Source organism: Pavona decussata, unplaced genomic scaffold (assembly GCF_977016875.1).
Source record: "Pavona decussata unplaced genomic scaffold, jaPavDecu1.1 SCAFFOLD_47, whole genome shotgun sequence".
NCBI classification, from domain to species: Eukaryota; Metazoa; Cnidaria; class Anthozoa; order Scleractinia; family Agariciidae; genus Pavona; species Pavona decussata.
Window position 1 is genome coordinate 1,786,091 of NW_028145469.1, and position 25,944 is coordinate 1,812,034.

Below are 25,944 nucleotides of genomic sequence, written 5' to 3' on the forward strand. Positions count from 1 at the left end.
GTCTTATCTCAAAAGCGAAGGAAATCGAGAGATAAAAACAACGTAGGAGGGCAGCATGAATTAGGAGGCGAAAAGGCTTTCGTTGTCAATTTTTGTCAGTTTGTGCGGCGGTACTAAAAAGGGGGAAGGTAGAGGGGAATGGCTCGCTCTTCACGCGCTCCCCGCTTCCCACGCAGACTAAATTTGTGTTCGCTTTAGTCGCTTAAGCCAACTTGAATTTCAAGCGGCTGTATTATTGGCGCAAATTTATCAAGAAAATGATACTTCGGGGGTCAAAAAGTGGTCGTTGCTCGTATCATCGACGAGGCCAAATTATTAACTTTTTGTTTCGGATACGATAAAATAGACAATACCGAGTATCAAAATATCGATATCATTTCTTTATCAATTGCTTATTTTTCGATACCACAAGACACTAGTCACGTGACCGTTGTCAGAACGCCATCCGTTCTGCACGTATTGTGAACCTATTGGTTAGTTGTGGGTTGGGCAGTAATTCACCGTTAACAGGGAATATTTACCCGGCCAACGCCCGAAGTTTCCATCGCTGCCCCTCGTGACGCTTGTTACAATTAATTTTAGAGCCATGACCTCGTAACATGTGACAAACCGATTTCGGTTTTTTAGAATGAAGATACCATTGATCACAAATACCGTTCCGAGTTTTTCAAATTCACTTTGCAAATTTATCAGTCCACCATACAGTATCAAGACACCAATATTCTAAGGTAAGAATAGGTATAAGACTATATACTGTACGTGGACTGTATATCTTATGTAATTGAAATGTTTAGAGAAGAAGGACAGTACCAACACAGTTAGACAAACTCTGAGCGGTAGGGTTTTGCAGTGTACGGATCTTTTAGTTTCTGTGTTTTTCTTGTGTCTGACTGGTTACGGAAAAAGTAAGATAACGTAGATTGATTCAATACTGGAGAGTACCTTATAAATTGAATAAATAGGATGTTAATTTCTCGTACAATTGCAACAGTAACAATTGGTAGGACGTATCGATATAAAGGCAGAATATACGAGCAGAGAATATCGCCAAGAGAAATTGTATTTTTCATCAAATGTTATCGAGTACTGATCAGTATAATGTGGACGGTTGAGTCGGTTAACTAAACAGTTCCTATTCGTGATACTTTCCCGGATCTTCATGTGTGCTCGAGATAATACTTCTAAAATTATTCGACCGCAAAATAGATAATTTTGACGCACGAGGCCGTAAAACGTGATTGACTGGTTTCAGTTTCTTGCATGAAAAATAAAACTTATTCAGGGAAACTTCCCGATTTGATGTTGGACCGTTATAAAGCGAGAGATGGCGAAATAAGTACAAGCTCTAAACCTTGTGTTAGATGGCAACAGAGTCAAGACGGTATATTTCTGTTTGAGAGTTTTGCTCCGCAGATGGAAGTCTCATCGAATTCTGCGCAAATATTATTTTACCCGAAACTGAATGTAATTTGCATGTTAGCCAACTATTTATAAATTTAGATTTCGATTAAGACTAGTGCTTCATGGACTCTTGTTTCCTGGATTAGAAATTCTGAACAAGAATTTACAATTCGAATAACAAATACGACAGACAGTAGTCATTAGAAACTCTAAGGATTTTGCGCGCCTAAGTTATCTATACGGTTGAAATTTCTGGGCAAGTACACGAAGCTTTTCAGCTTTTCAAGTTTCTTCAAACTAACTTGCAGCAGCACATTTTATAGCTTGGGTAGAACTCAGTCAGATATTTAGTCAACCAATTTCCTTTCAATGTGTCCTTGTGACGTTCGTTACAATGCCTTTTTCACGGATGACAGATCGTAAAACGTGATCAACTGATTTCGGTTTCTTAGAACGAACATACATTTCCTCATTTTTTATGTGATATTTGTCGAATCAAATGACTCCTGATTTCTGATCCGCAACACATTGTAGAGACACTTAAAGTTTGAGGTAAGCACAGCTAAAACCGGCACACTTTTTATGTAGACCGTATGGCTTATGTAGTTTAACGGTTTAATGGAGGACGATGAACAGTGAAGTTTGACAATATCGATCGTTTTGTTTTATTTTCGGAGCCGAAAGATGAAAATCCGTCTAGACTGTGCAAATTTTTTGATTTATCTGAAACTGGATACAATAGCAACTTCATGGACTCTTGTTTCTTGGGTTAGAAACTGCTTGAAGAAATTTAATCCACGAAAAACTTTACTGCTCTGTGGTTTACTAAAAGCAAACTTTTATGTTTTCAGTTAAAAAGTAAGAAGCTGACATGCAAATGAATGACTTAACTTCCCTGAATTAAACGAAACTGTCTGCCAGGTAGAATGCTACAGCAACACTCAGTTTTTTAGAAGACATAATTTTCAAATAACTTAAACTTTCGAACTGAGTTGGAACTTTTCGCCTTTGAATAAACCAGAAATAGACTGTGAATTTTAATTTTGGGTCCATATTGAATGTTGATCTTGGATTTTGTTTCGGTTACACCGAAAAAGGATTTCTTGATACGCCAACTTGTTTTTTCTACAGTATAATTTCTGATATCAGGGTTCCAAACGCATGCCTCCATGACTTCGTTCGTAGTAGATTAAGCCTTGGTAGAAACTAAGTCGTTAATTCCATAGCCAACGCCCTAGATTCCATCTGTGTCCTCTGACTCTTGTTGCAATATATTTTTGACCAATGACGTCGTAGAAGTCGATAAGATGATTCTCTTGCTTTCTTGAAATAAAGATATTATAATAGCTGCGTGACTTTGCTATTCTCTATCCCGTAGAACATGCGTTAAAACAAATCACGGAAAACTCTTCATTTACAAAAACAATGTGAAGACACTTTAAGAGTCCGGGAAGGACAATTGTAAAAGGAGATTGTTTGGTTCTGTAATTTGACGGTTCGGAGAAGAAGGACACAACACGGCTTGAGAATTTTGATATTTTTGTTTCTTGCACAAAAGGAGGAAATCTTACCAAATTGTGCAACTTATTCTTTTCTGAAAATGAACGCAATAATAAATTTGTGGAATTTTTTTCCTGGGTTAAAAAGCTGATAAAGGAAGTATAGTCCCAAAATGGAGACATTGATGTCGTTTGTTTGACTAAAAGCAAATTTATGCGCTTTGAAATGAATTGACAGAAACTCATATACAAATGAATGAAAGTTATTGCACATTGTTACTTCACCAACATTTCGGTAATGTCCAAAGAGCTTAAATTTTTTTGTGATGCTTTTGCAGTAAGACTAATAGCCGTGCGGTTAGCAAAACGGTCTCCATTTGCAATCAGTCTTCGAATTTTGTAGTTCGTGTTAAATGACCTGCCAGTTCACATGAGTTTGGATTTGTTTTGATTGCGCAAAGAACGGATTTCCGAATATATATGATAAGTAATTTCCTTCCACCGTAAGTTTGGATATCAGGAACTCATTAGCATTTATTATATAGACACGAGTGTTTTCTGGAAAATACACCACTCGTAAAATTCATACGAAAGTACATCCGGAACCCGAGTGGCGTATTTTCCATATCCTCACTAGTGAGGATATTGATGACGTCATTTGCCGCTTTTCACTGTTGTTTATGCAAACAATCGGCGAAAAATGGCGAGTGATAGATTTGTCTATATAATAAAAAGAAAATTACACGGTGACTGCGCTCGTTCGTAAAATATTGTTTTTACCACTTGAAAATAAAATTCATATTTTCGCGCCGCCGTGTTATATCCTCGATGTATTTCTTCCTTATACTTTGTCAGATTAAGCCTGAATCAGAGCTTAATTAAGTTTACGTCACTGTCCTGCATGACTTGTTCTAAAATTAACGTTTTTTTTTTTTTTTTTACCTAAATGACGTCGTAAAATGTGATAAATAATTCAGTTTCTTGGGACAAAAATGTTCTGTGATTTAAAGTTTCAATTTTCAATGTTGGATTTCGGTCTAATGGGATGAAAATATAGTAGTTCCGTGTTTGATCGATCGTGAAGTGGTGACTGAAAAAAGAGATACAATCCGTAAAAAAATTGCTTACGGTCTTTGTTTGGCTAAACAAATTTAGAGTCTCTTTTTCACTGAGCTGAGACTGAGAAACTTATGCAAATCAGTGAGACTTATTAAACTTCTACAGCCTATTAGGACAACAACAACAACAGCAACAATGAGTTTTAAAGGATTAGCCAGGAGAGAATGGTTAAGCAACTCGGATTTGACGTTTAACATGTTTCCACCAAGATCAATTTGCGGCTTGCTTTAAATTTAATTTGTGGCCTGATTTTTCCGCTTACATGAGTTTTGTTTTGTTTTGATCACTGACACCAAGAAAGGATTTTGGAACAAGTTAACTTCTACCTCCCACTGTAAGTTCTGATTTGGTTAATTCGCTGGCTTGTCTCTCTGACTTTGAACCTTTTGCCTGTTGACTAACTTGCGACTTACACTGTGAATTAAATAAGTAGAAACTAATATGGTCCATGCAGGATTATCGAGGTAGAAATTTCACAAAACGGCCGGGACGCCACTCAAACTTGTTAACAAGACGCATCACACAATTCTTGTGTGAGTGAGGTCAATAAGGTTCATAAAAGTGAGATAAGGGCGCGTCGAAACAGAGAAACAACTGAATTCGATTTCGCCTGAATGACACAAGACACCTAGCGTTGAATTAGGCATTCGTTCTCCTTCTTGAGTACAGATGTACGCCTAACCAGTTACAAAAGGCCATGAAAACTAGAAACTTAGGGAGTTGGTTGTGAAATATGTGAACTCAACATACACCGAAAGAAAACTTTTTTCTTGAGTAAAATTCATTTAAAACAACTGTATTATTTGCCTTTAGAATATTCAATGTATAAGGAAACCAACATAAAATTCCAATTTCCCGTCAACTGTGATTTTCCTTTAATTGCGTTCTGTTCATCCTTTGGTGGTCTTTGGCCAACGATTCTGCTTTCGTTTTTCTTCTGACATCATGGGAGAAACAGCCTACCGGTAGTTAGGACGTCAAATAAGAACGTGGAACAAGCCTTTCTCCTTTATCTGAGTCGCGGTTGTGAAGTGTTCATTTTCAAAATTATCCTGTAATAGAAACTCTCTACCCCATCCTTCACAAACCCACTTACTTACCCCAGAGTGTCAGTCGTTTTGTCCTTGAGGTTGTGTGAATGTTTTGTCCCTTTTAAACGTAACTGTCTTGTACTTCATACTGATCTTGGCGTGCAACATTTTCTGTTGCAGCTGGCCACCCTGGCAAATCACATGATGTAAAATATACATTGGGCTTCTCAGGTAGGTATTAATTTCGTCCCCTGTATTCACATTTTTCCTAATAAGCCAGACGAGCATAAAAATATGAGCCCTTATTTTCACTCTTTCCAAGACCGGGCTTTTTGGTCTCTTGGGGCTGGGGGTTAAGCGGATTTCCCTCCCCCCCCCCTCCCCCACCTTCTCCCCCTTCATAACTACGAGAGTATTAATACTGTGGCATTGCAGCTTGGAGGATGAACAGTGCTTTTCCTTTTGAGGTCCGAAACAAGGTGATGACCGATTGGCTCAGTTGGTTGAGCATCGGTCTACCGTGCGGGAGGTCCTGGGTTCAAACCCCGGCCGAACCAACACTCAGGGTCTTTAAATAACTGAGAAGAAAGTGCTGCCTTTGTTACATTTTCTAGTCTTCTCGGATAAACCGTAGGCCCCTTCTCACAACACTTCATTGTTCATAACTCTGTAGGAAGTTAAAGAACCCATATACTAATCGCAAAGAGTACATACATACATACATACATACATACATACATACATACATACATACATACATACATACTTTATTGTTACCTCCCCAATGGGGCTTTTCAGGAACAATTATTTAAATACTTAAGTTACTAATAACTACACAATTAAAATTAATCAAATTTAAAAAAAAAAAACAATTACAACATTATCTAAACTTACTAATCGAGAAAAATACTAAAAATAAATGAAGTTCAGGAAGTATTTACAAAATTGTCTAAAAGCTTATTCTTTAAGGTACGTTTAAAAACTTGAACAGAACGGCTTGATTTAAAAAGGGGGTCTAAAGGGAGTACATGGAGTTCCCGGTGTGCTGGTCTGGTCTTTGTACTATTTCATGATTTCATGGGTTGGGTGGGTTGGATGAGGTCGCTAATGGACCGCCAGCGGCGCCTATATATGCTGACGTCCGATCTCATCCTTGCAGTGAAGTAATGTAAACCGCATTTGAATATGAAAATATGCGGTATATCAATACCATTACGATCATCATGACATAGACATTACGTGATGATTTCCAGAAGGCGGCCATCTTGCATTTGTTTATTTTTCCTTGCTTGGTGTTTTTCTTTTCATACGAACATTTCAGTTTCGTCTTTGAATACAACAACAGTGACTGACAAAGTAATGAACGTGTAAACATTCAATCCCTAGGCTGAACTCCAAGCATTCATGGCAAGGAGTCCAACCAAAGTTGCAAGTGAGAGTGACGTCACTCCAGTTGGTGAAGATAAACTGGATTTTGATGACAACACTTTGAGAGGTGAGAAAAAACATTTGATGAGATGATCTTTGTTAGTAAATCTGCTTTTACCACTTCTTGTATTTTGATTCCCGTAATAACTCCCTCCCCACATCTTCGTAGCCCAGTTGTGCCACTATCGCCAGTTCCAAGCCCCGCTGATATACCTCGGTTGTAAGCGCACCTATCCCCAATCTCGACCAAACTCTTGCGAAGTTGTTGAAGTGAAGGGCTTATACTCAGATTTTGGGCGATACGAGTAATATCCAAGTCTTTTAAATTACTAAATTTGATTTTTAGCCATAGCAGAGGTTTACAATAATGAAGGTAATGAGAGATACGAAGAGGAAGATCTCAGCAACGCCATACACTTCTACACGGAGGGAATTCAAGTGTACTGCAAGGATGACGAACTGAAGGCCGAACTGTACAGCAACAGGGCGGATGCATATTTCTGTTTAGGTAAGATCTTTTTATATTTTAAGGTTTTGCTTAACTTAGGTGTTTTAGCATCGCAAATTTAAAGAGTGCTTTAATTAGAAACCTCATTATTTAATGTACTACCTCTCCATTTATTTATCTTTCTGTATCTATCCCTCTACAGGAAATTATGAAGATTCATTAAGAGATGCAAAACTTGCTACTGGTTTCCAGCCACTGTTTATCAAAGCGATCGTGAGAGGTAAGATTTCTGAAGAATAAAACTCCTTTATTGAGGCGACGGTTGTTTGTAGTTCAAAATGTTTCGTTCAAAATGTTTCGCTTAATGTTACCTTCGTTGAAAAGTTACTTTGTATTTATAGCGGATTAAATAAAGCGTCATAAAGTTTAATACTAATTACATAGATGACAGATATAAAATTTTAGTATTTTGACGTAAACTGTCACATTTGCGAATACAGTCTTCTTGCAGCTAAGCTTACCCGGGATAATACACCGAGGGTATCCTTCCCTCGGAGCGTGTCCTTAGAAGTGCCTGCTGGTATAGTATTTAATTATACCATCTACCCTGTTTTCAATAAAAAATATGCGGACTTACATTATTCTCTTTTATTAGGGGCAAGTGCCTGTGTTCAGTTGAGTCAATTTGAAGAGACCATCGCGTGGTGCGAAAAAGGATTAGCAGTATCCTTCATTGCCAAAGCTACAATGAAAACTATTAATCAGATTCAAACTTTATTACGAAGCCTCATTCCTGCTATTGTACACAAAATTAACACTGATTAGAAAAAATGATTTCTTTGATTCTCCATGACAATTGCAATGCTATTATTTCCCTTAAATTTCGGAAGAGCAAACAAACTGACAAGAAATTAAGACACCTTACCCATTTGACCTTGTGTCGTTAATTTGACGGTTTTGGCAACCGTTGATAACTTTTACAACCTACGTCTTACAAATCTTGACATATGTAAGATTGACAAAGACAACCAGAAATTATTGGAATTAAGGAGCCGATCTGTGAAAGAACAGAACAAGCTACAAGATGGAGGCAAAGAGGACAATGCAAACGAATATGACGTTACAGCTGCTACTGAGAAAACACTGGATGATGATGAAGCCAATTTAAGAGGTAAGGAGTTTTCAGTAATGATAACTTATGGTCTAAGAGATTTTGAGAGTATCATTGAGGAGTTATAGATCCCAGACGTACTAGTTCTTAGGCCGAGTGTTCAGTATTTATGGTTTGGAAGCGGGAAGATGGATCTCAGCACCTGGTCAGTCTCAACATGTGACTCCCCTTCCTTTTATTATGACGTCTCTCTTCACCCACAAAAGTGTTTCGTTGTAACGTTTACTTTTGTATACAATTTTAACATTTTCTTATTGGTTTGGATTATTTTTGAATCGATTTGAAACTGTCTTCCAAGTTTTGGAGAAATCGAGAAATCCAAGATGGAGGCTGTGAAGAATTAATGGCGTTACTGACGCACTGTTATTTGAAGTCATCACCCCATTTTGCGGACGCCAAAGGAAATAGTTTTCGTAGGTGCGATATGCCCTGCTGGTTTTATTCTCATAGCCTTAATGCTCTTGATCGTTGGAAGTGGAAGCAGAATCGACCCCCCCCCCTCCCAGGTCGTGTAGGGAAATTGAGGCAATTCTGAAAGCGTTTACGCTGTTTTAATCACCTGCAGTACGACGTAAAGATTTTAATGTTATACTAGGTAGGCCACAGTTCATCATAGCCTTGGGTAAGCTGCTTTACTGGTAAAACTCATACATCGGTTTTAATAAAGTCAGTTTTGAAACTTTATTCAGAAAATAACAAGTTCCAAGTTTAGACAAGCTAGGGATGATCATCTAATTCATTCATAAGAAAGCCTTTTATTTTCTTTAATTTAGCAATAGCAGAGCTGTTCAAGAATGACGGTAATGATGAATTCAGGAAGAAAGATTTCAGAAATGCTATATTTCTTTACACAAAAGGAATAAAAGTCGATTGTAAGGATCAAGAACTGAAAGCCAAACTGTACAACAACAGGGCAACAGCTCATTTTAATCTGGGTGAGAAAAAAGTTTTGACCCTTTCATCATTTGTCACGTTAATGTATTACCACAGAAATTAAGAGTGGTTAAGTTAGTGGTACGCTCGTCAACACAGTAGATCACTTTAATTTTCATTGATTTTCACGCAGGTAATTTCCATGATTCGCTGAGTGATGCAAAGGCTGCCACTGACTTACAACCGTCTTATGTCAAAGCGATTGCAAGAGGTAAGAGTCACCTAAGGGGACGTTGAAAAATTTGATTTAAGACTTACAGCTAAGGTGTGCTTTGTCAAGTTTCCGTCACTTGACAGATGAATATAACCATTCTTTATTAGCTTATCACAACATTAATGGTATCCCAAATATGCCAAACATTGGTGAACAAGATATTGTCAATAACTCAACACAATAGCTTACCATAACAAAAGTGTAACCTATTAAAACACCCTTTAATTTTACCGTTAATTGGTTGTAACTGAAAAACGAGCTTTTTTAACAAAAATTTTAATTGCACTTTTTTTGCCTTTAGATTACCGTATCATCCCGTTACTAACTGTACCCCATTTGAGTTGGCACAAATCTAAAAACTTTCGGCACCTATAGTGCATGGTGCAGCGACTAGCGCTGTACTTAATGGAACTGTTAACAAAACATCTTGAGACAAAACCATTGTATTGTACACATTTATACACATCTAGATCAGTTTCTAACCTCGAACGGGTTATGACCTCTTTATTTTAACATGCAACTGATTCTTTTCCTACTTAACATCTGTAATAGGTAGATATCTGAAGGAGGGAGGCCATACTTTCCGTCACATGCCATTCCTGGAAACATAATGTAATTTACGTGACAACAACATTCAATATTTGCAACCCCGTTTTTAGCCTAAAATCCTGATACATATTTGTTCGCGTAGGCAAATCGTAACCGCAAGGATCACTTTATGGCAAGTTTCTGCGCACTGAAGAGAGAGCTACCGCTAAACCGCTTAAGGTCATTCCCCTTAAATAGAACCTACACTCAGATTTTTTCTAAACTTGCCCATGTGTGTTTCACTATATGTAAACTGCATAAATGAAATAAAAAGAGGGGGTCACCATGCTTGTTCTTCAGCAACGAAGCATTGAAATAAGGCAATTTCTGCATGTTGGTTCAAAGAGGACTGTAATAGAGCATTTTCCAAAAACCGAAGAGAACAGTTAACGGCTCATTTCATAGAATTTTTTCCCTGTTTATAAATCATTTTCAAAGTGAAATCTGTTTGAAAACTATTCCTAACCAGTACTACTGAGATATTTAACAAAATAATCTAATTCGTTACCTCTGATGGTAGGCCAAAATGTCCATTAGCTAGATATTAGGCGCAAAATTTGATATTTCCTACACTAGGATTTTCCTTAAATTTTCACGGCAGTTGGCAAACGATATTGTGGCTAGAAATCTGAAAAAAGAAAATAGGTTCACCTTTCAGATATTTCACAAAGCAGTGGTAAATCGAGCTTCAAAACTGGTTTCTCCGCGAAGGGACTGGGGCGAGTCCTATGGAAACACCTTAATTTCCGCGCAAAATGCAAATTAACAATTTTGTTGTTAGATGCAAGTCAGATTGAGTGATACTCAGTAGTTAGCTAGAAATGAGCGTAAATTTTTTATTTTACCAATGTCCACAGTAGAGTTGCGCACTGCAAAACAGGGGAACGACCGTTGAACGACAGTTGAGTTCTGCAATAATTTCTTTTGGAATTGACATTAATGAGGAAACGTAAACGACCTTAGGTACTACCAAAGATTTTATAACAGTATTAAATTGAACAATTGATCTTTGCATAGGATGTCTAAAATGGAATGGTCATTAAACCATGGCACCATATTTGGTCGCGAACTCCTTAGTTGGGAGTTGTGGAAGTACCGCTCAGGCACCAGAGAACGGGGGAACAGTTTAGAGGAAATATGCAAAATTCTGAATAGCATCAAAGACCCCCAATTTTGCGTTTCCCCAAAGGGTTTAAGAGACCGCTTGAAAATCCTAGAAAGGGATTGCAAGGCCAGGAAGAGAGAGGCCGAGAGGGGCTTGGGAATTTCCGAGGAATATCGAGAAATAAATCAGATCATGGAAGACTATCTAGAGAGAAGAGATGAGGAAGAGGCTAAACAGAACAAAGAATCAGCTGAGGATCGAAACAAGGAGGATCAAGATAAAGCAACAGGGGAGGAGATCAGGGAGAGGGCTATGGAGCGGCTAGCTCAGACTAAGAATCAAAATGGAAAAGATGAACCGCGAAAAAACGTCAAAAAAGCAATGACACACTCGACTATCTCAGGGAGGCAGCAGAGAGGGAATCCAAGTTAAGGCAAGATGAGCTAGAGATAAAGAGAAAGCAAGAAGAAGCTATCATGGCTACTCAGCAGGCACTGCTTTCTCAGTTGCGATATCAACAACAGTTACAGATGCAGCAACAGCAACAGCAGCAACAACAGTTTATGCAGATGATGCTTAACAGCCAGCAAGCACAATCTCAGGCAATTACTGAACTTTTAAGAAAGGGGCAATAGTTTTTGAGCAGCTAGTATTTCTGTAGTAAAAGACGTTTTGTGCATCTTAGCATTTGAACAGAGCTTTTGATTTCTTTCCGTCACTTTATTGTAACTCTGATGATAACGCGTTTTACACTACTGATAGGTTGTGCCCTATTTTGACCATGAATTCTTGTAAGAGACCAAATTGTTTATGTCGTATAACAAGAGTATTGAAAGTGTATCTCAAGTACAATACATCAAATAAAGTATTCCTCTAGAGTTGGCGGGTTAAGACCAAAATACTCTGAGGTAACAGAACCATATGAAATGCTATGCGCATTTTTCCTACAGCACTCAATCCGATTTTAAGGTTCTTTTTAAAATCTAAGAATTTAAAATAATTAACAATGTCCCCGCATATCCACTCCACAGAAGAGCGGACTGTGCTCATTGAGGTGTTAAAATCTTGTTGAGCTGGGGTCAGGACACCACCCTTAAAGGGCCTTTGTAGGTGTGATCGTGTCGGATAGGCGGGGTCACCGTACACACAAATGGGGAGGCCAGTTACTGGAAAGTTAGAAAACCTCTGCAGTTCTCGCAAGAATCCTGAGGTAGCCAGCATGAAACTGTCATGGCATCTTCCCTCAACTGGGCCAAATATATTCCCTACTAATCCATTAGGCAAAGCGACAGCCTGAAACTTGATGGAGTGGACACGCTTATGGCCGTTGTAGATGGCTCGCTGGTTTTCGTTAGGCTTACAAAGTGGACGCACAGTCCCATCTACGAATCCCCAACAGTTATTTAAGGCAGCTCCTGCTTGTTCGATCGCCTCAGCGTATTGAAGAAGTTTGGGAGGAGAGGGCAAATCGTGATTGTATCTTGTGAGCAGATGATGCCACCGACCGTAAATCAAGTCCATTATGTGGTTTGTTATGATGGTAATCTCAGGAACCGGTCTGGCGAAATGATAAACCAAATCCCATATCGACAAGGATAGGCAAAGGGCTTGAGAAACATGCATAATGCAGGTACCGAAGCAACAGCTGAACCATTGTAAGTTGTCGTCAGGTAGCTGTAGCTGTTCAGCAAGTTTATAAATATCCTCCCTGTAGAAACGAAACTCGACCTTGTATTCGTCATTTGATTTCTCGTCAAATCGAACCTGTCGTAGTTCCAGTACGGAAACTCTGAATTTGTTGGCTTGTGACAGTCGTACAAAGGTACAAATTCTTGTTCGTTAATAAAGTCGCTTCCATAAGCGTACTCTCGTTTCTCTGAAGTTAGGCATTTTGTTTTAAAAAAACTCGCCTTGTCAAAAGATAAAAACAAACTTCAGAAACGGCAGGAAAATTTGCCGGTCGCGCACAAACGTCGTCGTCTTTACTGCGAATCGTAAATTCAAATTTCTACAGGACGACAACGCGGGACTATAAGGCGATCCAACGGCGCCGTCGTGCGAAAGTAGTCGATTCGTAAGCTCCCTAATATCCGAGAGGACTGCAGTCATATCGTCTGCATATTGTAGCAATTTTGTGTCCTGTCCATCTACAAAAATGTCTTTTATATCTACATTTTGTCGAAGAGCAATTGCTAGAGCTTCAGCCGCCAGCACAAAAAGGTAAGGCGATAAGGGATCTCCTTGCCTAACACCACGTCCAAGAAAGAAATAATCAGAGACGTTACCATTGTTTATGACACAACTTTGTATATTTTTGTAAAACGTTTTAACCCATCGACTGAAATCTGGACCAAAATTAAAGGCCTCTAAGCAACCAAAAATAAAATCCCATTCAAGACTATTAAATGCTTTTTGAAAATCGATAAATATCAGCATTCCAGGAACATTTTCGTTTACAGTGAATTCTATTATGTCAAACATAGATCGTACAGTCTCACCAATATAGCGGTCCTGAACATAACCAGTTTGATAATAGTGGATAATACAAGGTAGTCGTTTTTTCATCCTGTTAGCTACAACTTTAGACATTAATTTGGCATCCACATTAACAAGAGAGATCGGTCTCCAGTTTTCAAGGAGCGTGCGATCTTTTCCTTTTTTTTTCTATAAGGGTTATCACTGCTTGCTTTTGGGAATTGGACATTTCCATATTTTCAAAACATTCATTGGCACATTTTACAAAGGGTTCACTAAGCAATGTCCAAAATTTTTTATAAAACTCGACCAGAATCCCGTCATTTCCGGGCACTTTATTGTTCTGAAACGTCTCAAGCATGAGTTCACATTCCTTGTGAAGAATTTTCCCTTCACACATGTGTTTTTGCTCCTCAGTCAATTTTGGAACATCAAGCACAGTCAGAAAATTCTTTACCGTGTCATCATCTCCATGTCCGCTAGTATATAATTCTTGGTAAAATCGCTTTTGTTGAGATTATGGTGAGAGGATCTGTAGTCATAGAATCATTAAGGAATAATCATTCGAGCAAGAGCTCGCTGGCATGAACACAGTGAAAGAAGTACTAAATATTTCCTGAATTTAGAAAAAAGAAATCATGTTAAAAACACGTGAAAAACGAGCTTGCTGACTCTCATTTTTTCCAACGTTTAAGAAAATTCTATGAAAGAAGTTCAGAGTCACCTTAAATTTTGGAATGTTGCTATGGTAACCTAATATGTGGAGAAAATTACCATATTTTGTTTTCCAATGTTAAGGCATTTTTTTGTTATCCTTAATATTGTATGAGCTGAAAAAGAGTGGTAGTATTCATCCGTCAAAATATAATTACTGGAAAGTGATGGTTAAATTGATATTCTTTCGGTATTTTGAAAATCAGTCATTTACTTATTCTAACTCTAAATCTTGTGACTTGTTTTCTAACATTGAAGAATTAAATAATTACCACGTGGGGCATCCAGAAGTAAAAGATGAGTAGAGCTAGTCGAGCTTTTAAGAAAGTGTTGTATCAATTATTATACGGAGATTAGATAAGCATTAACGGAACTATATAATCATTTCGAGATATCGTTCAATTAATCTGCTAATTCCGTTGACTGGAAAGAGTTGTGAATTATGAATTTGGTATGTATATCATGACTAAGGAGAAATATTTGCCAGAGTACTAATCATATTTTATTTTTCATTAGGAGCAAGTGCCTGTGTTCAGCTAAATCAGTTTGAGGAAGCCATCACGTGGTGTGACAAGGGATTAGCAGTATCCTTCACTGTACACTAACAACCAAAAAGAAATATAGATATTACTCAGTTTGACAACTTTGAAATAACCGAAACTTGACCTATTTGCAAAGATGAACTGATTTTAAGAGAAATAATTGCATTTTGATGACGTTTTTTGTGCACTCAACTATTTTCCACAAGAAACTTTTTCTTGAAGCGTGGCACTCCAAGAGGGATCTAAACACAGACTACTACTAAGAACTGCTATTCTCACATTAAAAAGTTTAAAAGTTTCTGAAAAGTTAACCGTCTTCTCGCTCACATCGCCCACTTTCAACTCAATGTTTTGAATTATTTTTTCTTTTAGCCGTTTGACGTTCTTGAAATTCTTGTATTGTTAATGAAAAAAACCAAAGGTTTTAGGTCGAAACATAGCTTGGTACGTCGAGCCTCATATGGGATGTTTTGAATGCCTTTGTCATACCATTTAACGTCCTGCTGTAATCCAGTGACCACTCGTTATCTGTGGTATTTCCCATAAGGGTTTTGAAATCCTTGATGACCTCTGTTTTTGACTTATTAGAGATCTTAACCAATGTAAGATTGACAAGAATAGCCAGGAGTTGTTGGAAGTAAGGCGCCGGTGTGAAAGGGAACGAAGCAAGCTGCAAACTGCTGGGAAAAAGGCAGTGAAGGATCAGTCAGTAAATCAGACTGTAAGTTTGAAGATCTATTCTGTGTTTATTAGTTGAGAAAAACAACTTTTAAATTAGCAACGCTAAACGAACATTACCAATCTGTGGCATCGCACCTTGGTTGTTTCTCTGAATTCGGATTACAGGAACCTTTCCACCTTGCACACCACGAAACCCTCTTACAATTCCGAAACTGACTAGTGTCTAGATTTCACTAACGAGTATTCTTAGTACTCTATTGATAACTGCTGGACCTGTTGGCGGCTCAATGATCAATTGTCAACTGAAATTAACAAATTGTAACATTTTGTCATCTGGAAGTTGCCAAGGTACCTGTCCATTTGCTTTGCTCTTGTGAATTTCTTACCAGACATATGCAGGCAGCTTCAGGTGAAAAAAACGTCTGAAGCCGTTATAATTTTAATACAAGCCCAATGTTTGGGGGCTAAAACGATTTTTCCACGCGTGTTTTGTTCGTCGAATTAGCTGAAGTGTGACGCAGTGAGTTGTCTCGGTTACTAGGGTAACCCCACCTGAATAATTTACTTGGAAATCCGGAAAAACTTTGTCTTGGCTGCTGGTGAACCCTTGCCCTTGGGTAACCATACCTCCTGTAAACAAGGCCTTACTCACGTTACATCTAGGCATTACAACAAGCAAACATTTTAGAGATTAACCCTGAGATGTATAATACAAGAGAGGGGAGGGTAGATGCCAACCATTTCAACGCTTTTGGGTTTATGTTTAGCATCTCCTACCGTGTGGGATACGGGGAGAAAGACTTTTACTACCTGTTCACTTTTTACCATTAGTCTCGTGATTATTTTCGTGATGTTTTTTGTGTCAAGCAAGTTTGAAATAGGCAAGTTGCCTAAAATGTCGTGCTTTTTTACTCACAAGTTTGTGTTTTCAAAACAATTTCTGGCATTTGCCCATTTGCACTTATTTTCGATTTATTTGAAGTGATTTTAAAACAAACGAAAATCCAAGATGTTAGTCTACGCAGCCGGCGGAGAGGTCATGATAGGTGTAAGCCGTGACAACGAGAGGCATAAGCTGCACGAAAATATCACCTGGCAGATTTCAAATCTCCTTTTCCCCATTCTCCTCGCGATTTTGCTGTATTTTCGCCCAACTTTCGCCTTTCGCCCAACATCCTGCCAGCTACGCAGCCAACCAAGATGTCGGATGCAATTATGGTTGCTATAACAATCAATGACGTCAAATGACTTCGTCACATGACCACTTTATCTTACAGTAGACAAAATTAAGGCTCGGTCAATACCAGTTTTGGAAGTGGATCAGATATCAGTCATACTCTGTTCGAGTGAAACATCAACGGCTCACAGACAAAGAGGAATTATTATATTAATCTTGCACATGAGAATATTAATTATAAAAAGGTAGTTGCTTAAACTTAGCGTTGAGTATACATGGCGCTTCTTATTCCAAGTGGTCACGTGAGTGGTATAGAAGGGTATCAAGGCAACCGATGTTTCTCTTAAGTTACGATATCGTTCAGGGAAGCCCCTGTATCGATATAGAATGTTTGATATCGAGATCTACCACACTTCTCTCCCTCCTTAAACTACAATGGGCTATCTATGGACAATAAAACGAGGTTACAAATATGTCAACAGAACAAGAAACACAAGGGAGGTGTTCTTACCATGCTCCATTTTACCATGTTTTGGATGTGAATTTACTAGTAAGTCTATGGATTAAAATAAAACTGAGTTGTCAAGATTAATTTCTAGGGGCCTCAGTTGTTAACATGCCTTTTGGAAAACCAGAACCCAATATATCACTTAACCTTAACCGCTTGTTTGTTTCAAGTTTTGAGGTGCTTTGATTTCTAAAGTTTTGGAAGATATTTGCGATGAGTTTTAATCATGAACGACAGTATGGAGTTATTCCAGGGTTAGAAATACCTCGCTGTTGAAACGAAACTTTGCTAGTTGGCGTCTAACGTTTGAATAAAAAATATAGGGAATTTATGTTGAGTTTACATGTTGTGAACGCCCATGCAGAGTATGGAGATCTATTGAGTCTTTTTTTATTTCGATTGAGATAACATCATAAAGTGGTTATGGCTCCCTAAACGCTCACTCGTGATTGGCCCATGAACTTTGACTAACACTTCCACACGTACTTGGGTTCGTCATAAAGAGATCAAAACTTCAAACCTTTTTACGTACCACCAGCAAGGTTTGATTGTTGGCAAGTTCCTTGGTATCCAAAAAAATTACTTGACTTAATACAAAACTCTTCATCCATTCAAACAACTAACTTTGATAGATTGCTTGCCATAAAACTGAGCAAAAAACATTAATATCTGCTTCCCTCTGTTTTTCGTTAATTGGACATTCTGCGTGAGGGTGTATTATGTTTTATTTTACTGCTTTTTCAGTCCTTATCCTTTGTTAACCTCTTTATGTTCACAAGCCAAATAAATATTTCTCTATTGAATAAATTTCTGTTGAAACGTTAAGCATATTGAAATGGTTTACGGCCCTGACTAAGAATAAGTCTCCTTGTTGAACACCAAAATGTGCACGAAGAGCCTCTATAATTGTGAAAAAATAGTTTTACTTTCAAGCCGTTCCTATTCAAAAAAAGCACGAGTTACGAAACAGAATTGACAGAATCAATCAATCATCAAGGTTCTATAAATGATGGCTATAACAAGTCAATGAAGTGGTAGAAGAAAAACTAAAAGAAGATAAAAAAGAAGACAAGGCAAACCCGCATACAAAATTGTTTTTCTTTTTATCTCCACACCAATAAACAGGTCCACTTAACATTTGTTAAAATGTGTTAACGCTTTTAAATTTCAAATTTTCACTATTAATAGTTTTTTACTATCATTGTCTATATGTCGTTTTTCTTCTCTCTAAAAGCTATTATAATCTTTTATCACAAAAGGCTGGGAACAAATCTTAATTGGTTCATGGCGGTATGTGAGTGTATGAAAAAGTGCACAGTGCTGAAAGCCTGCGAGCAAGCTCTCGCTCTGGCTATCTTCCGCGGCTGACCTAGCTTGCTCGAAGTGGATGTCACCGTCGATTAAGATTAATTATAAATGCGTTCTCGTTCCTTAGCTGTTAAAAATCAAGTAGTGTCAGGTTCCATTTCGCGGTATAACACTTGACAGATTATTTCAACAGCTAGTTAAAAACAAAAGATCAGCAAACCAATTGCGATTTATCAACCTACCACATGTTACTGGTTACATGATTGGTTGTTTATGATTAACAGGACAAAGGCACCTTTGTGGTCCAAACTAGCAGAGATGCAAAAAGCATTGGAAATATCAAAACACCTACACAAAACCATGGACGCGATGTAAAAATTGTAATAAAGAAAACTGAAGAGAAACTGAAGGAGGAGAAGCTGTATTACAATCTTGGAAACAAGTCTTACAGACAAAGAAATTTCAAACACCCTTTAAAACACCTTGAATGCGACTTAGAAATCGCAAAACAAGATGGAGACATTTCAGGTGAAGGAAAGGCGTATGGTAATCTGAACAACGCTTATCATAGTCTTGGAGATTTCAAGAAAGCCATAGACTACCATGAACGTCACCTAAAAATCGCAAAGGAAGTTGGAGACATTTCAGGTGAAGGAAAGACGTATAGTAGTCTCGGCAACGCTTATGACTCTCTTGGAGATTTCAAAAAAGCCATACACTACCATGAACGTCACCTAAAAATCGCAAAGGAAGTTGGAGACATTTCAGGTGAAGGAGCGGCGTATGGTAATCTAGGCAACGCTTATCACGGTCTTGGAGATTTCAAAAAAGCCATAGACTACCATGAACGTCACCTAAAAATCGCAAGAGAAGTTGGAGACATTTCAGGTGAAGGAGCGGCGTATGGTAATCTAGGCAACGCTTATCGCAGTCTTGGAGGCTTCAAGAAAGCCATAGACTACCATGAACGTCACCTAAAAATCGCAAAAGAAGTTGGAGACATTTCAGGTGAAGGAAAGGCGTATGGTAATCTAGGCAACGCTTATCACGGTCTTGGAGATTTCAAAAAAGCTATGGACTACCATAAACGTCGCCTAAAAATCGCAAAAGAAGTTGGAAACATTACAGGTGAAGGAGCGGCGTATGGTAATCTAGGCAACGCTTATCACAGTCTTGGAGGTTTTAAGAAAGCCATAGACTACCATGAACGTCACCTAAAAATCGCAAAGGAAGTTGGAGACATTTCAGGTGAAGGAGCGGCGTATGGTAATCTAGGCAACGCTTATCACGGTCTTGGAGATTTCAAAAAAGCCATAGACTACCATGAACGTGACCTAAAAATCGCAAAAGAAGTTGGAGACATTTCAGGTGAAGGAGCGGCGTATGGTAATCTAGGCAACGCTTATCGCAGTCTTGGAGGCTTCAAGAAAGCCATAGACTACCATGAACGTCACCTAAAAATCGCAAAAGAAGTTGGAGACATTTCAGGTGAAGGAAAGGCGTATGGTAATCTAGGCAACGCTTATCACGGTCTTGGAGATTTCAAAAAAGCCATAGACTACCATAAACGTCGCCTAAAAATCGCAAAAGAAGTTGGAAACATTACAGGTGAAGGAGCTGCGTATGGTAATCTAGGCAACACTTATCACAGTCTTGGAGGTTTCAAGAAAGCCATAGACTACCATGAACGTGACCTAAAAATCGCAAAAGAAGTTGGAGACATTTCAGGTGAAGGACAGACGTATTGTAATCTAGGCAACGCTTATCACGGTCTTGGAGATTTCAAAAAAGCCATAAACTACCATGAACGTGACCTAAAGATCGCAAAAGAAGTTGGAGACATTTCAGGTGAAGGGAGGGCGTATTATAATCTAGGCAACGCTTATTACGGTCTTGGAGATTTCAAAAAAGCAATAGATTACCATGAACGTCACCTAAAAATCGCAAAAGAAGCTGGAGACATTTCAGGTGAAGGGAGGGCGTATTGTAATCTCGGCAACGCTTATCGCAATCTTGGAGATTTCAAAAAAGCCATAGACTACCATGAACGTGACCTAAAAATCGCAAAAGAAGTTGGAAACATTTCAGGTGAAGGGAAGGCGTATTGTAATCTAGGCAACGCTTATCACGGTCTTGGAGATTTCAAACAATCCATAGACTACCATGAACGTCACCTGAAAATCGCAAAAGAAGTTGGAGACATTTCAGGTGAAGGAAAGACGTATAGTAGTCTCGGCAACGCTTATAACTCTCTTGGAGATTTCAAAAAAGCCATACACTACCATGAACGTCACCTAAAAATCGCAAAGGAAGTTGGAGACATTTCAGGTGAAGGGAAGGCGTATTGTAATCTAGGCAACGCTTATCGCAATCTTGGAGATTTCAAAAAAGCCATAGACTACCATGAACGTCACCAAAAAATCGCAAAAGAAGTTGGAGACATTTCAGGTGAAGGAGCGGCGTATGGTAATCTAGGCAACGCTTATCGCAGTCTTGGAGATTTCAAAAAAGCCATAGACTACCATGAACGTCACCTAAAAATCGCAAAAGAAGTTGGAGACATTTCAGGTGAAGGGAGGGCGTATTGTAATCTCGGCAACGCTTATCGCAATCTTGGAGATTTCAAAAAAGGCATAGACTACCATGAACGTGACCTAAAAATCGCAAAAGAAGTTGGAGACATTTCAGGTGAAGGAGCGGCGTATGGTAATCTAGGCAACGCTTATCACAGTCTTGGAGATTTCAAAAAAGCAATAGATTACCATGAACGTGACCTAAAAATCGCAAAAGAAGTTGGAGACATTTCAGGTGAAGGGAGGGCGTATTGTAATCTCGGCAACGCTTATCGCAATCTTGGAGATTTCAAAAAAGCCATAGACTACCATGAACGTCACCTAAAAATCGCAAAAGAAGCTGAAAACATTTCAGGTGAAGGAGCGGCGTATGGTAATCTAGGCAACGCTTACGACTGTCTTGGAGACTTCAAAAAAGCCATAGCCTACCATAAACGTCGCCTAAAAATCGCAAAAGAAGTTGGGGACATTTCAGGTGAAGGAGTGGCGTATGGTAATCTAGGCAACGCTTATTACGGTCTTGGAGATTTCCAAAAAGCCATAGACTACAATGAATGTCACCTAAAAATAGCAAAAGAAGTTGGAAACATTTCAGGGGAAGGAAACGCGTATAGTAATCTAGGCTGTGTTTATGGCGTTCTTGGAGATTCCAAAAAAGCAATAGAGTACTTTGAACGTGTCCTGGAAATCGCAAAAGAACTTGAAGAAATTTCGTTGGAAGGAAACGCGTATGCTAATCTAGGCGTCGCTTATCGCGATCTTGGCGATTTCAAAAAAGCCATAGACTACCTTGAACGTGCCATAAAAATCGCACAACAAGTGATGGACAAAGTTGCAATTGGGCATTCATTTTATTTCCTTGGTACAGTCTTTCAATCAACTGACTCTATATTTATAGCTGCAGATTGTTTTCAACAAAGCGTAGCAACGCTCAATGATGTAAGACATCATCTTGTGTTTAAGGACGACTGGAAGGTGAGCTTGCGCAATTTGCACCAGTATGCATACGTTAGTTTATGGCGTTCGTTGTTATGGCAAGGCAAGATTATGGAGGCTCTGTTATCTGCAGAGCAGGGACGTGCACAGGCTCTGAAAGATCTCTTGGAGTTCAGGTATGCAGCCAAAAACACCCGAGTAGAAACTGGCACAAAAATAAAAACTGTAGCTGACATTTCAGGTTTTCTTCCTTGCAGTACAGTTTTCATAGCGCTTGAGTACCAAGAAGTAATTTTGTGGGTTTTCCAGAAAGGAAAGGGTGTTCAGTTAAGACGAAAACAGATCCCCGATGGTGAAGTTGATGTCGACACTTTCTTGAGCTCCTTGATGTCAACCGCAAGGCAGGAAATTAATGTAAGAGCTGTTCTCAAATGTGAGGATCGTTCATTGGATACTGCGAGGGAAGAAAACCTTACAGATGAGAGATCCCCTCCTGAGAACGAACAAAATCAATCCTCACATCTCCAGCAAAGTGCTTTAAATTTATTATATGAGACCATCATTAGTCCTATCCAAGATTTATTGGTTGACAATGAAGTTATATTCGTCCCCGAGGGTCCATTGTGTTTGGCTCCTTTCCCTGCATTCATGGACTCAGATTCAAGGTACCTTTGCGAATCTTTCAGAGTGCGGGTGATTCCATCGCTGACAAGTTTGATCTTGATCGCAGATTGTCCAGCCGATTACCACATTAAGACTGGGGCGCTTCTCGTGGGTGATCCTTGGGTGCAAGAAGTTACTTTCGAGAGGACAAAGTTACAGCAGCTGCCATTCGCACAAGAAGAGGTTCAGATGATTGGGCAAATACTGAACACTGCACCACTCATTGGACGACAGGCAACGAAGAATGAAGTGTTAAAGCGACTCTCTTCAGTTGGTTTGGTGCACATTGCAGCACACGGGCGGATGGAAACAGGAGAAATTGCTTTAGCACCAAAACCTCTACCAGTATCACAGGCTCCTGTGGAGGAAGACTTCGTTTTAACGATGAGAGATGTGCTGAATATTCAGATGCGGGCAAGACTGGTTGTATTGAGTTGTTGTCATAGTGCCCGCGGGGAGATTAAGGCTGAGGGTGTGGTTGGCATTGCACGGGCATTTTTGGGTGCCGGTGCTCGGTCTGTTCTGGTGTCATTGTGGGCGATAGATGACGAGGCCACAATGGAGTTCATGAGAAGTTTCTACCAGCACTTAGAGCAAGGAAAGAGTGCCAGTGCAGCTCTGAACGAAGCCATGAAATGGATGAGGGAATCTGACAGGTGTAGTGAAGTGAAACACTGGGCTCCATTTGTACTCATTGGTGATGACGTCACCATCGAGTTTAGTAGAAAGGAATAGTTGACCATCTAGTTGACCTAGAATGTAAGTAAGCTGATATTGAAATGCTGAGCTGTTGGAACTACAAAATGCAAAAAAATCCCTCTAATTTCGCTTTTTTTAGTTCTGATTCAATCAAAATTTGAAAACCTGCTGTTGTTGTTGATTTATTTTTATCACTCAAGATTGTTTTCCAGTTGGAAATTATTTGATGTGAAGCCAGTAAACTTTCACTCCAAAATAAGTTAACCTTTCATACGCCCTTAGTGATGGCCAATATGATATTTCCTAGCGTTTAGCAGTTTTGCAGCTACACATGGTGGTGAATGACTTGATCAGAAAACGACTGTCTCGATCTGAAAATGTAAACAAGCAGTTTTTAAAGTTGGTCCAGTAAATATCTAAATCCTTTAAAGAATGACAAAGCATAGAGGGTAGAGAAAGCGAAAACAAACTCAGTCGTCAGTAGTCACTAAACTTGTTATATATACGCGATTATTTCAGACTTTTCTGGTTGTTACTCAAAGGTATCATTTTGCTGCTTTTGCCGGTAGCTACTGAATGTGTAGCCTCCCACGCAGACGTTCTTAGGGGTTCGTTACGCGTTCCTGCCCCACGAACGTCTGCTGAAACGAACAGCCACTTCCGTTCGTCGACTGCAGACCAATCAGGAGCCGTTTCCCAACTTTGGGTAAACTCGTGTTTGATATTAAAAATATTATCCTAGACAGGATGGCGGACTTAAATGTGGTTTTTGGTCATGTATGCCAAACGTTTGGTATAATAGAGTTGAATGCGTATCAAAGAGAAGTCATAGTGCAATTTGCGCAGAAGAAAACTGATGTGTTCGTAAAACGTCCGACTGGTTATGGAAAGTCACTTATTTATCAAGCTCTATCGTTTGTTTACAATTCAATTCTTGAAGCTGCTGGTCACTGATTTTTGTTGTGGTTTCGCCGCTTGTAAATCTTATGAAAGGCCAGGTAGACAAATTGGCAAATCTTGGAATTCTTGCTGCTTCTCTTAGTGAAATCACTGAAGAAAATTCAGGGAGTTGTGGAAGGAAAAAATTCAATCGTATAAACTATATGCACGTCCGGAAGCGAAAATATCTCCACGGGTGATGATTTCCGTTGTTTCGCAGTATGTGATTGGCTTTACTTGTCATAATGAGTCAATGCTGATTGGTCTCTTCAGACAAAGGCAATTTGCCGACGAACGGAAGTGGCTGTTCGTTTCAGCAGACGTTCGTGGGGCAGGAACGCGTGACGAACCCCTAAGAACGTCTGCGTGGGAGGCTACTGAATGTGGAGCTGTAATAAATAAAGAAAAGACCAGAGGATCATTTATGATGGCTTACATGAGGAGGATCATCATGACAAGACAACGATGACCAGGAACTCGTTAAAAGAACTGTAAATAGCTTGTTAACTTTAAGTATCGCAAGGTTGTGATTGTTTTATTAGTTAACGGTTATCAAAGGTCCGGACTCCCTTTCAAATAGTCTTCGCTCTACCTTCAAATAATGAAATGTGTTCATAATAAAGAAAGAAAAAGCATCGTAGTTCTAATTGATTCATGAACGTTATCGAGGATGTTATATTTGATAAAGAAATGCGATTATCATAATTCTTTACTGCTGAAACCGCAAGTCGGATGAATGTAAGGAAGGCATAAGACGAGGCTCGATCGGTCTCAAATGATGCATTTAATAAATTTTATCAAATCTGTACAGTGCAGCAGATACAGGAATTATGCCTTTGAAACATTGTTTGCTTCGAAATAAATTTTAATCTCGTACGCAAAATATATGTCGTGTTGATGATGTACATTATTAGTACAATTAAAAATGAGAGACATTTTCTTTAGTGGTTACTTGGGAATAGGTCGTATTTGGACCATTGTAATCGAGACTTCCTGGGGCCGCCCATGTACAGTACAGTGTATTATAATCATATCTTTACATAAGGATGGTATTATTTCATGGATTTTGTTAGGAGTCAAATGTGAAATATCTGAGACCTTTTCAATTTTTTTTCATATTTTCTGTTTACACAGATCAAATAGACTAGCACTACTCCGTGGAAAATAATTTATTTATAAAAATAAAAGAAAAAAGATAAAAGGAACTAAGTTAGTGTCTTTAATATAAAAGTGTTTCTGGTATGTAATTTTCTCTAAATTAAATCTCATATCTCGAAAGACGAAGAAATGAACTTTATTTGTTCCAAGTTTCAAGCTCTGATACAAACTATTTCGTCGTAATAGATTAATTTCGAAATTTTGAAATTCTAGCTTGTTTACGAGGCTTAGGGGAATAAAACAAAATAAATTAATTATTCATCTCTTAGCCTCAATTTTATTTCTGTTGTTTTATTCCGTTAAGCCTTGTAGCCAGGTATGAATTTTATTGCATAGAAATTGATCTATTCATTGCTGTTACAACTGCCATTTCCTCCACTTTTTATCAGTTGATACTTCAACAGTGCAACATGAAGCAGGCAGCTCCGAATATTCGTTCAAAGTGAGTCAGCCATATTTCCACTTGTAGTTGACTACTACTGATTGGTTTCAATTGATCACGTGATGTGGTAGGGTTCATCCAAGAGAGATACTGTCAGTGTATAGTGTCCGTCGGGAGAAAATGCACGGATGGATACTGACTCGTCCGTGCAAACATCTCCCATTTATCTTTGCAGTTCACAAACAAACAAGC

General features: G+C 38.8%; 1 protein-coding gene and 2 pseudogenes across 4 annotated transcripts; 2 read left to right on the forward strand and 1 right to left on the reverse strand.

Moving 5' to 3' along the window:
- Nucleotides 1-649: 649 nt before the first annotated feature.
- Nucleotides 650-25,382, forward strand: LOC146482221 (uncharacterized). Of its 4 annotated transcripts, none has more exons than XM_085107503.1 (13): nt 650-728; nt 5,231-5,281; nt 6,437-6,545; nt 6,825-6,986; nt 7,129-7,206; nt 7,582-7,649; nt 7,941-8,097; nt 8,871-9,032; nt 9,164-9,241; nt 14,643-14,710; nt 15,276-15,389; nt 18,627-23,260; nt 24,526-25,382. In XM_085107503.1, the coding sequence occupies exons 3-12, from the start codon at nt 6,455-6,457 to the stop codon at nt 23,247-23,249; spliced, it is 5,601 nt and encodes a 1,866-aa protein (XP_084963629.1). In that variant the 5' UTR covers nt 650-728; nt 5,231-5,281; nt 6,437-6,454; the 3' UTR covers nt 23,250-23,260; nt 24,526-25,382. The 4 variants fall into 4 exon arrangements, with proteins under 4 accessions (XP_084963629.1, XP_084963627.1, XP_084963626.1 ...); XM_085107501.1 differs by lacking the exon at nt 650-728 and adding an exon at nt 1,873-1,953; XM_085107500.1 differs by lacking the exon at nt 650-728 and having other exon boundaries at nt 5,097-5,281; nt 6,372-6,545.
- LOC146482222 (uncharacterized) lies at nt 10,851-11,572 on the forward strand (annotated as a pseudogene).
- Nucleotides 11,794-12,827, reverse strand: LOC146482223 (uncharacterized; annotated as a pseudogene).
- Nucleotides 25,383-25,944: the final 562 nt, after the last annotated feature.